The sequence below is a fragment of the Anser cygnoides genome, chromosome 2 (genome assembly GCF_040182565.1).
Source record: "Anser cygnoides isolate HZ-2024a breed goose chromosome 2, Taihu_goose_T2T_genome, whole genome shotgun sequence".
Taxonomy (NCBI): Eukaryota; Metazoa; Chordata; class Aves; order Anseriformes; family Anatidae; genus Anser; species Anser cygnoides.
In genome coordinates this window covers 99,763,951-99,780,433 of record NC_089874.1, presented here as the reverse complement: position 1 = coordinate 99,780,433, position 16,483 = coordinate 99,763,951, and the positions used below count along the sequence as shown (strand labels likewise).

General features: G+C 40.3%; 2 protein-coding genes and 1 long non-coding RNA gene across 4 annotated transcripts in view; 2 read left to right on the top strand and 1 right to left on the bottom strand.

Annotated features, from left to right (window-relative positions):
* The window catches only part of PARD6G (par-6 family cell polarity regulator gamma), a 60,993-nt gene extending 56,462 nt beyond the window's left edge, over positions 1-4,531 (top strand). The window contains exon 3 of the mRNA XM_048073542.2: positions 1,680-4,531. Coding sequence (XP_047929499.1) covers positions 1,680-2,539 — 860 coding nt within the window. The 3' untranslated portion in view covers positions 2,540-4,531. The remainder of the gene's footprint in view (positions 1-1,679) is intronic.
* On the bottom strand, positions 4,341-5,537 carry LOC125183969 (uncharacterized). Its single transcript, XR_007166883.2, has 2 exons — positions 5,296-5,537; positions 4,341-4,946 (listed from the first exon to the last, which is right to left on the bottom strand). It is a non-coding gene; the product is annotated as an uncharacterized lncRNA (long non-coding RNA).
* Positions 5,538-5,597: 60 nt separating this feature from the next.
* BLOC1S4 (biogenesis of lysosomal organelles complex 1 subunit 4) lies at positions 5,598-15,882 on the top strand. 2 transcript variants are annotated; one of them, XR_007166882.2, is made up of 6 exons: positions 5,598-5,873; positions 6,066-6,137; positions 7,197-7,298; positions 8,033-8,167; positions 11,601-11,851; positions 14,926-15,882. XR_007166882.2 is itself a non-coding variant. In XM_048073543.2 (5 exons), exons 1-5 carry the CDS (start codon positions 5,619-5,621, stop codon positions 11,694-11,696), a joined length of 660 nt encoding a protein of 219 aa, XP_047929500.2. In that variant the 5' UTR covers positions 5,598-5,618; the 3' UTR covers positions 11,697-12,542. The 2 variants fall into 2 exon arrangements, 1 of the variants encoding a protein (XP_047929500.2); XM_048073543.2 differs by lacking the exon at positions 14,926-15,882 and having other exon boundaries at positions 11,601-12,542.
* Positions 15,883-16,483: the final 601 nt, after the last annotated feature.

Sequence of the window (16,483 nt, the reverse complement as noted above, 5' to 3'; positions counted from 1 at the left end):
CCAGACGAATGTGGATGGTGGCCCTGTTGGTGAGGGGGTAGGAATACTGCCTGGCTCTGGCTGCTGTAGGTGGGCTGTACGTTCAAAAGAACTGGTGCTACGCTGATGAGGGTTAGCTGCAAGGACACAGGGAGCACAGCAGGGCCCGCACGCTTGGTAGAGCTCTGAACAATCTTTAGAGCAGAGGGGAGAGGTAGGTGTGTCCCTGAACGCTACAAAGTCATCCAGGAAGCTTTTCCTTCAGGATGACCTTCTAGAGGCCTTTTGGTGTCTTCAACATTGGTGTAGCCAGTGCAAAGAAGTTCCGGGAGAATGCAGAGATGGTCTTTCTGCAGTCTTTAAACATTTTTTCCATCCCAAAGGACTACTGTAGGATCACAGAATGATTTAGTCTGGAAGGGACCTCTAGAGGCCAGTCGATCCAACACCCTGCTGAAAGCAGGCTCGGTTAGATCAGGCTGTGGTTTAGCCCTTTTTTTTCTGTGTTCTGTAAGAGGGTGCAACGTGATGCCACATAATTGAGAACTGTCAATGATACGCCTCGAAAGCTGACTTGAAGATGAGACCTTGCAAGAAGAATGTAATTATAGGCTTGTTTTTTGCTAACACGTTTTTTTCAACCTTTATCGGATAGAGAGATTATTTGACTTTCTCAAACATTGTTATGCAGGGTTAACTTGAAGGAGAGAAATTTCTTAGCGGCACTTTTGTAAGCTGATTGTACTTCTGTATTTTACTGCTTTCTTCAACGGCAGAATAAACTGAAAGTCTTCATTTTTGTCTGAAGAGTGTTAGCATGTTTAAACTCCTGGTGAAATGTTTTTCCAGCTAGTGCATGCTTCATGTTTAAAATATGCACAGTATTTTTAATGTGAACTGCAGTGACACATTTTGTACACTAGCTACTTCATAACCATTTTAAGTGTTTTTCATGCAAAGTGCAACTTGAGTTTCTTCTTTCAATCCTTAGCGTATGGGCGAGGCAACAGAGCAGTCTCCTTCTCCCTGCTTTTATTTCTACCACGCCACTTCCACAAAACTTTTTGGAACTTGGCACTTAAGCACTTTTTATTTCTGTGAAATTCATGTGAAATAAATTAAAATATTCCAAGGAGAAGAGTGCAGTACTGAGAGACACATATTAACCTAAATCCCTTAGTGAAACAGGGTAGGCTAAAAGCACACATCCAACTACTCTCTCATACCCTGCTTTCTTGTTTGTACCTAAGGTCTGCTATCAGTTAAGCCTGTGCTGGTTATTGAAATATTCTTTGATTCAGACTTCCAGGTTAGGAATGTGTATAACGCTTTTTTTTTTTTTTGCACATTTGACAAGTATAAAATTACAATCTAACTCTGAAAGTCTGGTGTCATATAAGATGGTGTATCAAGCCTGCAGCTGCAAGTAATTGCATTCTGTACGGGAGTATGGAATCAAAAGTCTCTTCCCTCAAAATGTGGAAGAAATGCGGGTAATTTATTGAAAACAGCTAATTCATTCTGAATGGTGTGCTGATGGACATAGAATAAAACAAAGGTTAGGGTAAGCAGAAGAATTCATTTGCTTTCTTCCGTATTATTAGGAATGTGGCTTCACTGAACCAGACTTCAGTGGAAAACACCCTGTAGATTGAGTTATTCTGTGTTTGATTGATATGGTGTTGCTATTTCTCTTTCAGATGAAGTGGACTACAGTAATTTTGGGACCAACACGCTATCAAGGAAGAAGAAGGCTCTGGTGACTCTCCGCAACGACAATCTCCGCCGGCGCCCTCACATTAACATTAGCATGCCTCATGATTTTAGACCGGTGTCTTCCATAATCGATGTGGACATCCTTCCCGAAACACACAGGAGAGTGAGGCTGTATCGACACGGGTGTGAGAAACCCTTAGGATTTTACATTCGCGATGGCACCAGCGTAAGGGTTACTCCTCACGGACTGGAAAAAGTACCCGGCATCTTCATCTCTCGTATGGTTCCTGGAGGATTAGCGGAGAGCACGGGCTTGCTGGCTGTCAACGACGAAGTCCTGGAAGTTAACGGCATTGAAGTAGCAGGAAAGACTCTTGACCAAGTCACAGACATGATGATTGCCAACAGCCATAATCTTATTATCACGGTCAAGCCAGCAAACCAGAGGAACAATATTATTCGAAGCAGTAGGATGTCTGGTAGCTCTGGCCAGTCTACAGACAGCACTGCTAGTCACCATAGCTTGCCTACATCCCACGTGCTGCAGAACTTCCACCCCGATGAAATGGAGAGTGACGAAGAGGCTGACATTGTCATCGAGGGCGGTCTGGAGCCACAGCACATTCCCAAACTGCACAGCCTTACTTCCAGTAGCCTCTCTCGAATCAATGGCAGCAGCCTTAGCCACAGACTTCAAAGGGACCTGGTGCTCAACAACAACTCTGGCCGAGAAAGCAATGGCAACATCCACAAATTACTCAGTTCCTTAAAAACTGATCCCCGGCACAGTCTGGTTATCCCTAGAGGAGGCATCGAGGAGGACGGGACAGTCATTACACTTTAGTAGCAATTCCTGCAACTCTCTTTTCAGTCTTAAGTGCCAATGAGGACAATTAACTCTTGCAATATGTTATGCACAAAACAGAGAGCTGATATTCTCATAGACCTCAGAGGTGCAGAAAATTGTTGCTGTCTAGGAAACATGGCATCTGGAGTTAGACATAAGACTGTCATGCACTGCAGAATTTGTCAGGAGAATACCAGGGTGTAAAACCTGGTCTACATCCCAGCCCTAAAATGAGAAGGCAAATTAGTTTTAGTTCGTATAAATCTAAGCAGTCTTATAGGCCACCACTGGCAGTGCTACGTACTTGGGTTTGAATGCATGGGTGGATGTATTTATACATGCATGTATATGAATTAGGTTTTAATAGTAATAACAGACATGTCTATTTGAAGTGGAATCTGTTTTTCTTCTAATAGGAGTTTAAAAAGAGCGCTTCTTAATAGCTATCCGTTCTTTTAGCATCACAGACAGACCTTCCACTAATTTGTTTATACCATATTTGCAATGTTATGTCTAATCCAGACACGCTCTATAAAAGGAGCGGTTTCCTGCTCTGGTGGTAACAGCGGTAGGGAGATGCTGCAAATCCATTTTCCAAACGAAAGTATATATGTATTTTTAAAAAGTCTAGGGTGGGGAGGTTGGAGGACGTTGACGTTATTGCTTTGAGATCAGCACCACCTGCTGGTCAGAGGCAGGCCTGCCTGCAACACGATTTTGTCCTGTCCTGGAACAGAAAACCATGATACTGAGGGCTTCAAACCAGGTTCAGCAACATTATGTGTAAAATGTATTCCTTTTCTTTTTCGATATTTATTAGATAATACCTCTTTTTCAGTTGGTTTTTTTTTTTTTCATGCTCTGTTTTTTTCAATATTATGGTTCATGTGAATTTTAGGGATACATGCGAGAAGGCAAAAGTGGAAGAGTGTGCTAGGACTGTCCCCTTCGCCACAGAAACAGGTTCTTGCTACATGTTTGGGGCAACCAAAATCCCACAAGGTCTTTCCTTACAAAAGATTGGCCAATTGCTATACAAACGAGGGATGTTGACTGCCTTTCAAACCTAACCTTAGAGTAGTTCTATTATTTTTGGACTCTTCTAGTAATCATAAAGCTTAATGTCTACACATGATTTCTAGAAACTTAGAGTATACTGGGTGTTTGCGATGGCTGGACATCTCTACTGGATGCTGGTTAAGGGGTAACCAGCGACTGCTGAGTCGATAACCGTTCACTTCTGAAAACGCCATGAATTTATTAAAGTGGTCAAATCTAAAATATTTTGTTATATCTTGATCAGTGTAAGGAACAAAATATAAATGTTTTACAATGTATTTTTCTACTTTTAGCTTGTGTCACTTTCTTTTTGTTTTTAACTTTGTAGTACATTAAAGCTTTTTTATATGGTGAACTAGACATTTCTTAAATATTGTATGGATATGAAAATTCAGAAGTCTTGGTTTGAAAAAAATTACATTCCATTTTGGAATTTGTAATGGCTGGACAAAGGATGTTTGGACTAATTCATTATCGCTGATTTAGAATACCTGTGGAACAGCCAGTCTTCTGCTCGTTGTTAAATGTTTTGGACGCTGAACTTAGTGTGTTTCTTTTAGATTTGCTTTAAAAGTTTATTTTAAAATACTTTCACTTACTCTAATTCTCTTCTAGGTGTCACAGCAGCTATACTTATTTTTCCCAGCACAATAAGAATATTGATCCTGTTTGTCTTAAAAATGTTTGTACTTTACCAAAGGTTTTCATTTTTTAAAAAAATCTGACTATATTGGTGCAGTAAAAAAAAAAAAAAAAAAAAGAGCTGGATATGCTTCAGTCAATCAGACCATCTTATCAAGAGGAGTGTGTTACATCTTATTTAAGACAACTTCTTTAAATAAGTGGATTTGTCTGGCTGAAGTTACTCATTTTGCCTTATTTAACTGATGAAATTGTGACCTGTCTGCAATAAAACGTGCACTAATCTTACATCTATGCTATATCCTTTCCCCTATCCTGAAGCACATCTTTCTGCAGAAGTATCTCACCTCCTTGTTGAAACGAGACGTGTTTTTTTGGCAACTCTTCAACTACCTAAACATTTTGGTGATGCTTTTTTCTGTACCAGTAAAGACTTAGCACAGGTAACAGGCAGAAGAGTGAAAATTTCCTCCCCATACTGCCTTTATTAAAGGGTACTGCTACATGGATTTGTATGGGAACCAAGTAACTTGCTCTGCTCTTCATAGCATGATTTCTTCAGGTCTCTTGTCTTCTTTGAGTACCTCAGGTACCTCCAGAGCTTCAGAATAAGCTGAAGATAACACTGTCTTGATATGCTGCAGCGTCTTGCTTGGAAGAAGGCTCTGTGGCTGTCCAAATGAAGCAGACAAGGCCCTTCATCCTAGGAAGGGGGAAACACGAGTTGCATTTCACACCTCAGAGCTCTAAGGGGGACGAATAAAAGCATTTTACCCCAGCTTTCAGTCACAAGTTGAGAAGGGCAGATCATTGACAGAACCAACTTTGGAGCTAACACTTTGTACCATAACACTTAAGGCTTGCAAACTTAGTGCCCTCGCTTGCATCAGGTTAAAAAAAAAAAAAAAAGCTTTTATTTTTGCATGCACAATTCTGAAAAGTCCCGTATATATATATATACACACATACATTAGTTCTCTCTTTAGGATTAACTCCTTCCCCTTTTTGGTCTGTCACCTCCTCGCCCTGCCCACCGCCTGGTACTGCTGTACCTGGAGAAACCAGGTGGGAGAAGTTCAGGCAGAAATCGGGGAACCTCTGGGCGCAGTGGGAGGCGTCCCTGCCCATGGCAGGGGGTTGGAATTAGATGGTCTTTAAGGTCCCTTCCTGCCCAAACCATTCTGTGGTTCTAAGATTAAGCAAGCGGGTGGCTGAGGGCACACAGCCAAGAGCGAGGAGCGGGCTCACCCCCAGCGGGCACCCTCCGCCCCCCGCTGTGGTGAGGGCGGGCGGGCGGCGCCAGGCGCGGGCACGGCCCCCCGGGAGCGCGCCTGCGCCCGCCCTCACGTGATGGCGGCGCCTCCTCCCTCACGTAATGGCGGCGCCGGCTGACGGGCCGGGCGGCGGCGGCATGGCGGCCGCACCGGGGGACGGCGACGGGGCCGGGGCCGGGCCCTGCCCCAGCGGGGACAGCGGGGACAGCGGGCACGTCTCCCAGAGCCACAGCAACGCCTCCGGGCTCGGCGAGCAGGAGGACGAGGAGGGGGACGCCCTGGAGGCGTCGCTCAGCGCCACCGCCGCCGCGTACGCCGCCTACCTGCTCGTCGACCGCAGCGCCTTCAGCGAGCAGGTGAGCGGCCGCGACCCGCAGCGTCTTTATTTTATTTATTTATTTATTTATTTCTGTGGGGAGGCTCGACCCGTTGCGTCGTCCCAACGCCTCTTTTTTGCTTCTTTCTGGGCCAGGCGGGACGTAGCCGTGTGCCCGGCCACCCGCTCGCTTTTCTCGTACCGCCGCGGCGCTTAAAATGTGTTTTCGCAGGTGGAGAGCCTGGAGAAGAGCCTGGACGACCTGCTGACCAGGGTGGATGAGTTCGTGGGGATGCTGGACATGGTGCGTGTAAGCGGCGCGTCGGTCCGGTTTCGAAGTCGGTGTGTGTTTTGGTAGGGGGTTGCGCTGTGAAACGGGGCGGAGGGGGGCAGCGGGCTTTGGTCCTGGCCTGCGGGTTCCCGTACGATGATACGCTGAAAAGGAAACTCGTTTTGGTCGATAATTCATGGATGAGAACTACTGAGCTTCCATGATAATACGCTGGAGAGAGAACTCGTTCTGGTCAACAATTCATGGATGAAAACTACTGAGCTTCCACGTAGGAGCAAAGTGGTATTCACATATAGGTATAGAGCTGCATAATTGCATATGTATACGTTTGTACATGCCCATACATGGAATCTCATTTTTGGATAGCACAGACATTTAAAAGGATGATACGATATTCATCGCCCTTTAGTATACGTACAGACATCCTACGTGGTTTTAATGATTAAAGCATCTCGCTGGAATTGCCAGACTCCCAAAACTAGATAAGAGTTTAGGGCAGACCCGTTCTTACCATGTTGTCAGAAAGACAGCTTTGTTTTCACGTTCTCATGAGAGGAAAAGGGGGAACTCCATGAAACGCCCATGTAAGCGGTCATTGGTATACAGGCCACCTCTGAAAGCAAAGTACACTTGGTCCTGCAGCAGTAATCTAAGGGCAACCTAAGTGTGTTTTTTATTATATCAATAAAAGTCAGGCCACAAAATCTTGCTTTTTTTTTTTTTTTCAGTAAAGATGAGGAAATGCGCAAGTAGTAAAACTGAAGTCAGAACTTCAGTTTAATACGTTTGATTCTCCACTGTGTCTTATGTCTTAGTTCTGATAATGTTATAGCAGCCTGTTTTTAATACAACTATAAAATTAAATGTTAGCCTCTGCAAAATAAATTTTGTTCAAAGGTACTTGCTAAACTATACAAAGAAGCTAGTTAGTTAGTTTTGATTGAGTATTTTTAATCTATTAGTGTTAATTTGTGTAATTGGAACACAATTCTAGTTTCAGAAATGAAATCTAGTACTTAATATTTTGTTCTATTAATCTCTTTCTGTATTATCTGTTGGAATCATCTTTAGATTAGAAGCGATTCCTCCCAAGTCATCAATGAAAGCATACCCGAAATTTACGCAAAAGCTACAGAAATGAGACAGGTATACAAGAAGATTGACAACCTAGAGGTATGTGCTTGCCATCTTCTACATGCATTCTCTTTCTCAGCAGGGGGGAAGAATCAATGATACGCTATAATCGTGTGTGTGTGTGTGAACATGGAGTGGACTCAGATCCCTTTTGCTCTTCCGTGTCCAATCCAGATCTCTTACCTCAGCATTGACGAAGAGAACACAATTTATGAGGAATTTCCAGAGACTGCTGACAATCTAAAACAAAATGCCTTTTTGTTCCTAAAGCTACTGCTTGAAGCAAGGCAACTGTCCTCTTTTCAGAAAGCAATAGTTCCACTTTTTCTTCTTTTTGTTTTTTGATAGCGTCTTTCACGGTTACTCTCTTGAAAGCTATTTTTAGACTAAAAGAAGGAGGGAGCTATTGATTTCTGGTAAAGCTTCAAAATTCTAAGCGATCCAGATTCTTGATCCCACTTCTGGGTAGAAAGGCAGATAAAAATCTAAATCCTAATAAGTCTAAATTATTTATGTGAAAAACAAGTAGGAAGAGGAACAATAACTGTTTTGTTAGATTTAACCTGTTTTTGCAGGCTGCTGAGTGTCTCATAAATATTTTTTACCAATAAATTGGACTTGTAGGTGGAAGGAAATAAAGTATGGAGTTGTTTTGTTTTGTTTTTACTTCTCATTTTAGTAATAGTACTGTTACCGCTGTCGTGTAATACAAAATCCTGTTTCTATCTATTAGTGAAAAAGTTGTGCTTATTTATCTATTTATTTTCAAATAGGCTTTTGTGAAGATGATTGGAAACTGTGTGGCTGGAATGGAAGAACGGGTCATAAAAGCAGAAACGGACCTCGGAGCATTTCCAAGCACATTCAAGAAAATCTTGCACACAATCAGCATGCCATCCTTCCTTAACGTAAGTAAGCTTTTGTTATCATGTGTCCACCTTAGTTCTGTTTACCAGAGAGGATTATTAAAATAACAGTAAATTTGTTACACATATAACTGTATTTAAATGTAAACCTTACGTAAGTTATTAACACTATTGTGAAGTTCTCAGACTTAATTTAAAAAAAAAAACACCACACTCAAAAATCACAAATTCTTACAAGGATTTGAGTTGCATTCCAAAGTTAGTTTGTGTCTGTGTAGAAGGGAATGTGAAGGGCACAAAACAAGTAAAGAATGAACAAGCCTTTATTAAAGCATATCTGATAGTATGGAAAGCAACTAGGAAGAGCGTGTACAGACTGCTAGAGGAGTATACTGCATTAATATAATCACTGACAAAATATTATATTTAAAAAAAAGGAAGCAAAAAATGTGCTACACAATATTTTTTTAAAATAAAGGTTCTATTTATGTATAATCTATGCAGTTCAGTAATTGTGTTACCACCTTCTTAAAACTCGGTAAAAGGGGTGTGATTTTCTCTACCTTTCCTCGTGACTATGTGTGGACTGTTTTTCCTCTTCAGATGACTTGAAGTGCTTTCTCTAGTATGTTTCAAGGAGATGCCATATCCAGTCTTAAAAACTGACACTGTGCACTAGTTTTAAAATAACTTTTGGATTAAAAAAAAAAATCTTCTGGCCCTCGTATGAATACCTGATGCTTCTTTGCATCACCTGCTAATACACCACATGCAAGTGCTCCTCCTTGCGTTTTGTCAGCACCCAGTATTGCTGTACTAGCTCAGGTCTCCATCTCATAACGCTGGGGAGAATGCTGAAATAAAGTAGGTTTGCGGAGGGGGAGAGGAAGGTGTTTGTGACTGTTTAAGTATTTGTGTTCCTGCATATTGTAACTGCGTGGTAGCAGAGAAAAATAGATCTAAAAAGAATACGTATTGTCTGGTTAAGACTTGGTTCAGGAAAACTATTTTTCACTGCTATTTTCTATGTAATCTTCAAGTTAATTAACTTCAATTTCTTCCATTTTTTGTGTGTGTGTGTGTAAGTTCAGGGTGATGTTGCTTTTTTCCTTCTTTTAGAAAAACAGCCCCCCCACCCCCTTAAAAAAAAAAAAAAAAAGCAACACTCAAAGCTGCTATTTATAGGGCAATTACAGAAACAAAAACTATGGCAGTTGTAGCTAGGAGCCTAGTGGCCTTAAACTTCAGCCTTGAAAAATATTCAACATTATTTTCCATAAAATTAAAATCTGCAATCGAGAAGTCTGAGAGTTCTAATAGTGTTTTCTTACTGTTGTGTAGGAAGGCTTCGTCAGCTTAATTTTTTCCACAATTAATAGGATAGAGTCTTTGAAAGAGTCAGCAAGCAGAACCTGTCATATCCAATGGTTTTGTGGTTTGGGAATGGATAGGAATATAATCAACACTCAGAACTGACTGGTATTAATTGATAAAGTAAATAAAAGCTAGGTGACTGTTGCACAGTGAGCTGAGTATCACATAGTGGAATATTTATTTTCATTAATAAACACATTTCCGCATGAACGAAAATGCATGTAGAGATTTCTCCTCATGCCCGACGTTTAACTAGCTTACGCAATACACACGCCCTTTGGAAAAGGAGGCTGTACCGATGTCATGATTTTCACCGTAGCTGTTAGTTCACAGTTTCCTGCAAAATTTTTCATTAGATCAAGTGCCCTCACACTCTTCCCGTTTGAATGTCTGTTTCTTTGCAGAAAGGGTATATTTTGTATTTCTTAAGCTGTGTATTTGTAATCTCACTTTCAGATTTTGCCCCAAGTTCCTCCCTTGTGAATACCAGGCAATGTAAAGTACAGTACTCTAAGGCTTCTAGTATCAGTAAGGATGTAGACTCTCTCAAAAGGTAAAAATGTCTGCTAAGCAGCTGCAAAAATTTGTATATGTGTTCTTAGGCAACTGTGGGTACTGTGCCTGCCTGTGAGTTTCTTCACCAGATTTAAATTAGCCCCTCCCTGCACACATGCAAATACAGTCCATCTTAAATCAGAGTCGTGAGCTGCAGAACACCTGTGACGCTAGTTTTTCTTGCTTACAAGGTGTTTTCTTGTAGACCAGTACAGGATAGGAAATGTTATTTTAAAAGGGAAGTTTGATTTCAAAGATTGTTTTTACATTTGGCAAAGTTTCTGATATAGAAAACTTTGATAATATCTCCTATTCATAGCTTTAACCTTGGTTTATATATATATGTTTTTTTCCGTATATGCTCTTGCTGTATGAATGGCAAAACAAAGCTTGTTACAGAGAAATTAGTGACATCATAAAGTTATAGACAAATATAATTTAAATACCCTAAATCAATGATTTATAAAATACAAACTTCTTGTTAATTGATTTGCATATAAACAGGATAATAGGTAATGTTTTCATATTGAGTACAAGTATACACTTTAACTGAATAGTGGATAAAATCTAGTTAACTGTTTCATGGGTACACTTAGTTACATCCTCATTTGGTGCATCCCAAAGTCCAGGTATACTACTGGTTTGCTTTTCACTTTATTATTGGTGAGGATTTTCTAATTTCCCCACTTCAGACAGGCAGAAAAGTGCCTTCAGAACTCTGCAGACAAACCGACTGAGAGCTCTGCAAAACAGTTTATCAAAAACTCTTCATGAGTCCATAGGAATTTTTAATGAATGAAATCTTGACTTCAAGCCTTCTGTTTAAGAGCACATACTGAAATCATACAATGGCTCTGTGTTGCAGTGCAATATTATTTATTATTTAAGTGCAGGAATGCTGACGTGTTAGTCAGTAGTGGTCCCTGCTGTTTTCTACTTACGGGAGACATTTGGTGTAGCAAAACAATGTACAAATAATATTTAGAAGGAATGTATACACTTCTGAAAAAACTCCAAATTTACTACTGTATTATTTTAGCAGTATGTCATAGTACGTATATTCTAACATATATGCTTGATGAAGAAGCTCAGAAGGAGCAGCGACCTTGAAAGAAACATCTGCTGGCTTTGTTTCCAAGTAAAGACTTTTTTAACTAAGTAAATGAGAACACAGGCTAGGGTTAACGCAAAGGAAGTGGCTGAGGAGAACTCAGAAGGCTGGAGGAGGAAAGGTACAGGTTTGTGGGTTTGGGCGGACAAAGATTACAATGACTTGACCCTCATGTGTTTGTCTCCTGCAAAGCTGGCGTATTTACACTTTTCCAAGACTGAGTCTGTTCAGGTGATCGAATGGCAAAAGCCAAAGCCAGTTTTCTTCGGTAACATAAAGAATATGCTAGACCCATCTGAGCTGTGGTTTAAAGTTCACCTGAGGAAGGGGATGTGCCATTAAAACTCCTTTTGCTTTGCATTTTAGCTTTGTAGGTTTTGTTCTGAAACTTGGGTTTTTAAGGAGGCAAAAAATAAACTTCTATCTAATTTGCAGAAATCGTCTTCCTCACGACAACAGACCCCCTATGAACCTCCAGTCCTCTTCAAGACTGAAGACTATTTTCCATGTCTTAATGAAGCACCTTATTGACAATTTTTGTTTTGGGATTGGAATCGATCAGCCAGAATAGAGAAAGCCAAGTGAACAAAAGAAATGCTAACCTCAAAACAGCTGCATTTCTGAGCGTTATTAATGGCATATTGCCATTCCGATTCTCATTGTCTTCCTTCAGGCAGTGTTTTCAGGTAATCTTTGTTTATGAATATTATTTGAAAAGTCTTCCTAAAACACAGTATACATTCTCAGATTATACTGGGGAATGAACTTCTGCAGCAGGTTTGTGTTTTTTTTTAGGGAAATAATAGGAAACATACTTTTATATAATATATCTTTTAACACTTCAATATCTGTGCTGCTGCAAATGTAAATAGCTGTACCTCAAGGATGTCTTTTTTTTTTTTTTTAATATACTGACTGAGGTGAAAGAAAAGCTCTATGCATAAAATCACTGTAAGTTTTGGAACTTGGTCCCTGCGCTGTGTGTAGACAAGCGCACCACATCAGGATGTGCAGGTGGCAAGGGGAGGACTCAGAAGATTGTCGAGGAGTCAAGGACGTGGCTTGGCGCTTGCGATCCTGTCCCGGTTCACAACACAACATCCTGCCCTTTCTGATGTCCAACAGGTCACTGTGGCCATACCTTCTAATTACCGCAGCATTGTGGTGTTTGATGTGGAACCAGGTGGGCATGATATATATAATCTGCTGTCAAAAAGAAAAGCATGTAAACTGAGGCAGAGCCATCCCTGGGCTGAGCCTCTGTAGGACACCCGACCTGACCTTACGCTTCTCCCTTTCAAACCTCTGTGCAGTGACTGGGGCTGCTTGTGCTGACTGGAGTGGGAGTAAAATGTCAATAAACTAATGGCTATGTAACACCTGCTGTATTCTTGCATCACACATGAGGGTATCGAACTGCACAGTTATTTCTGAGAACAATTTTGCTGACAGCCCCCTGTAATATCTAGCAGTTGTTAATCATTACTTGTTATATTCTTAAAAACCACCACTGTTCTATTGCCAGTGTAACTCACTGCAAGTACCCAAAATTCACCTTTCAGAAGAATAAGGAATGCGTGAGGGAAACAACGTAATGCCTATCGGTTTTATGTTGCAAGCAAAGAAAAAGATACCTAGATGTGATAATAGGTACTGTTTTCAAAACCATGTGGTCTTGTGTCCCAGCAACAGCAGGGGACCAGGTTCTAAACAGAATATCTGAGGTGCCATTTAGTAGAAGTGTTAAAGATAGTGAACAAAGTCAAAATCATTAGGATCTAAAAACAGTTTTAATATAAAACCAATACATGAACTTCAACATGGAGTCTAGAACATACACTTACATGGAAACACACAGGAAAGAGCAGACGTATTTCTGTGAAGAGAACCACCACACACTCTCACACACTCCTTACTTTCATCAGTACCTAAGCATTTCACTCTAGATGTTCTGCTGTGGCAACAGTTGTATTCCCAAAAGGCAGGGTACCTTTCCATTTATGTCAGAATAATAAAGGCTTATTAGCCCTTCTCAGTGAAATCTAATGAAATGGCATGCCTGTAACTTAGTGTAACAACATAAGGCTACAGTCAAATATCCTTAAGCACACCAAATACTCTTAAGCACACTGACGGTACAAAAGCCCTTAATTTTAGAACAGCTTTCTAACTAACGGATCAACTGCTCAAATAACTTTTCCCATTAGTGAATGGAGCTGAATGAATTCATTGACAATTGTAAGGAGGAAAAACTCACATCTTCCGAAGTGGGCTTTTATGGTAAAACAGTTCCATGGAAAACATAACTTATTTTCAAAGAATGCCATAAACAAATGCAATTCCTATGATTCATATAGTTGTATGTTGTAAATGCTCCAGACTATTTCTAATCCTGACAATAATGGACAGAGCATCGAAGATTCATTAAAGAAATGCCATAACATACAATGCTCCCAGGTTGGATGAGGCCCTGGGCAACCTGGCCTGGTGGGAGGTGTCCCTGCCTATGGCAGGGGGGTTAGAACTGTGTGGTCTTTAAGGTCCCTTCCAACACAAACCATTCTGTGATTCTATAAAAGTATTGATGATACATAAACTGTGGCTTTTTTATATATATGGTAGAGAATAAAAAGGTCACAGCTGATCTGAGGACATAGTATTAGAAAGTTTATTAAATCGATGCATTCTTATAATACTAACAAGATCCATATGTTCACTCTGGTATTGAGTGGGCTGATGTGTACTACCTTGCCTGTCTCTGTTCGTGGTAATTCTCATCACGCAGGAATAATGCAAAAAAAATCCCAAGAGCTCACACTCAGTAAAGAAAGTTTATAGTTGCAAATCCTTTGTTCTGTCTGCCATTGTTACCTTGTATTAGTGTGAAACCAGTATTCGCTATGTTATGAATTAAGCTTGATATTTATAATTTTCTGTACACTTTATCTTTCTCCTGTTGCTTGGGTTTCAAGATATGAAGCCCATAACAATGGCAATATATTACCTATTTTTAACATGAAGAGTTCTTCATATAGCACTGATGAAAAGCAACACGTTTAATGAGCTGAGTTGCTAAAAGTTGGTTATCAAGTGTATGAAACAAGCTGATGTTAAATAGCAACAGAATAGTCTACACACAAATCTTACTTTTCCTCCCTAACACAAAACATGAAGCTGTTCCAGAAAAGAGAATGCTAAAAGTTTTTATATCTTTATAGTTAGGTATGTTTTGGGTTTCTATTTGAAAGTAGTGCGGTGGCTTGTTAACGTATATCTGCATGCTGTAAGAGGCAGTTCAGATATAATAAAAGCTTCATTCACAAGATACACAGGATGGGTTGAATGTCAGAGCTCCGCATTTCTCATAGCTCTTGGACAAAAATCAACACAATCTGCCTTAACTAAATATTTACTTACATGATAAACTGTGCCTGAAGAAGGCAGATAAAGACTGACACTGGTAATTCATTATCTTTGGACATACACATTTTGTTCCACACTTGAGCAACGCCACTGCAGGTGCTATAAAGTCTAGGGAAATTATAGAAGGATGCACATTACTGCCATGAAAAGAAACAGATTTGATGATTTATCTGAACAATTAATAAATTGAATTTAAAGATGCATTGGATTACACTGATGTTATCAAAACTGATAGCAGTTCATGGCTTCTGCTGACAATAACCTTCAAGCTTAAGTAGTTTTACCTACAACAGTAAGAAATTAGTAGGAAGTTTAATTTGGATTCTGTCATGCACAGGAACTGTATCCAAATGCTCAGATCCTGAGATTCAGAGGGTGATCCTGTGTGAAAACACCATCCAGAATTAGAAAGAAGATAACTTGCATCTACGTCTATGAAGAGAACTTTACGTCTGAAATTTTGTAAATGTCTCCAGTTTACCTTACAAGAAAAATAAATAAATTGTGAGACTTTTATACTTTCTCATTCTTTGTGGAAGAGAAAAAAATCTAGTCTTGGAACTGCTACCAAGAATTTCCCACGTACCCTGCCTTGAAAAACCAAGATCCCTGTTGGGTTTGGCTATGGTCAAAGAGGCTGGTGCTTCCGTGGCTTGGGTCGGTAATCTCTCTTAGCCACTGCAGCTAAATCATCAGGAATGAGAGGTCTTCGGCTGCAGGGACCCACAGGCTTGTAGAAGCGCAGAGGGGATGGAGGAGTTCATTGAATGTGGCGGGCTCTGCTGTGACAGGTATCTGAGTGCGCAGCGCCGCGCTGCTGGTTCGGCTCTAAGCTGATGGGTGTTCGTTAGTACGGCTTCCAGGCGGTGCTGCAGCACCCAGCCCGTCTCGGAGAGGTACGGCGTTTTCTTTACCTTCCCGCTTGAGGGGAGCTCCTCACAAACTTCTAATGTTAGTCGTTTTTATGGTTTTGCAATACAAAGAGTATAAGTAGTATTCAAATTATGCATTATGATCAATGTATTAAAATTGCCAGCTAACAAGCACAGAAGAAGAAATGGAAAAAACAAAACAAAACATAAAACAACAACAAAAAACCACAGTGCTACAGTTTGAAAAACTGAAATAATGTCTCTATAGAAGATGAATGGATACATAAGGAAACCATAGTATCCTGTCTAAAATTCACATTAAAGACTAAAAACATCTTTTAATTTTGGTCAACTTTAATACTGGCTGTACATCATTTAATGGATTATTTAATAGAATAAAAAGACATTAAAATGACAAATAATCATGTATGTCTTCAGTGAAACATGTTACCTGTACAGGAGCTTGAATACTATCTTTATAAAAAGGATATGTGGAAAATAGGATATATAAATGAAGAAAAAAGAAAAGGGGAAGGGAGGGGAAAGGAGGGGATAAGAAAAGTATAAGAAAAAGAAGAAAAAAAGTAGTAGCCAAAATCCCCACAATACTGTGACTGTAAATCAGAGCGCGCAACAACTGATGTGCACCTGAAATGTTTCTCTGAACATGAGTCCACGTGAAAGGTTTGCAGAGAGCTGCAAACTGGCAGAAAAGCTAGTTCAGCCTGATTCATATGAAAACAAGAAAAAAAAAAACAGAATGGTAAGACCGTTCTGTAGAAGTGGACGAAGCAGAAAACAGCGTACTGAGTAGCGCAGCCCAGGCAAATGCCAAGAGGTAAAGCTGTGGGCCAGAGCGTCCGAAAGCATAAACAGCCGAGGGCAAGGTCCCTGAGCTGGGGAGCAAATGAAAATCCAGAGTGGACCTGAAATACACACATGGTTTTGCTACTTGTTTGCAGTTTAGGAGCTTTATTACCTTTTTTTTTTCTTTTTTTTTCTTTTTTTTTTTCCCTCAGGGCC

What these genes read in the sequence shown, in the direction of transcription:
- BLOC1S4 (XM_048073543.2), top strand. Translation starts at nt 5,619, where the DNA reads ATGGCGGCGCCGGCTGACGGGCCGGGCGGCGGCGGCATGGCGGCCGCA. An exon ending in TCGTGGGGATGCTGGACATG is followed by an intron (nt 6,138 to 7,196) that starts GTGCGTGTAAGC and finishes AATCATCTTTAG; the next exon opens with ATTAGAAGCGATTCCTCCCA. An exon ending in AGAAGATTGACAACCTAGAG is followed by an intron (nt 7,299 to 8,032) that starts GTATGTGCTTGC and finishes ATTTTCAAATAG; the next exon opens with GCTTTTGTGAAGATGATTGG.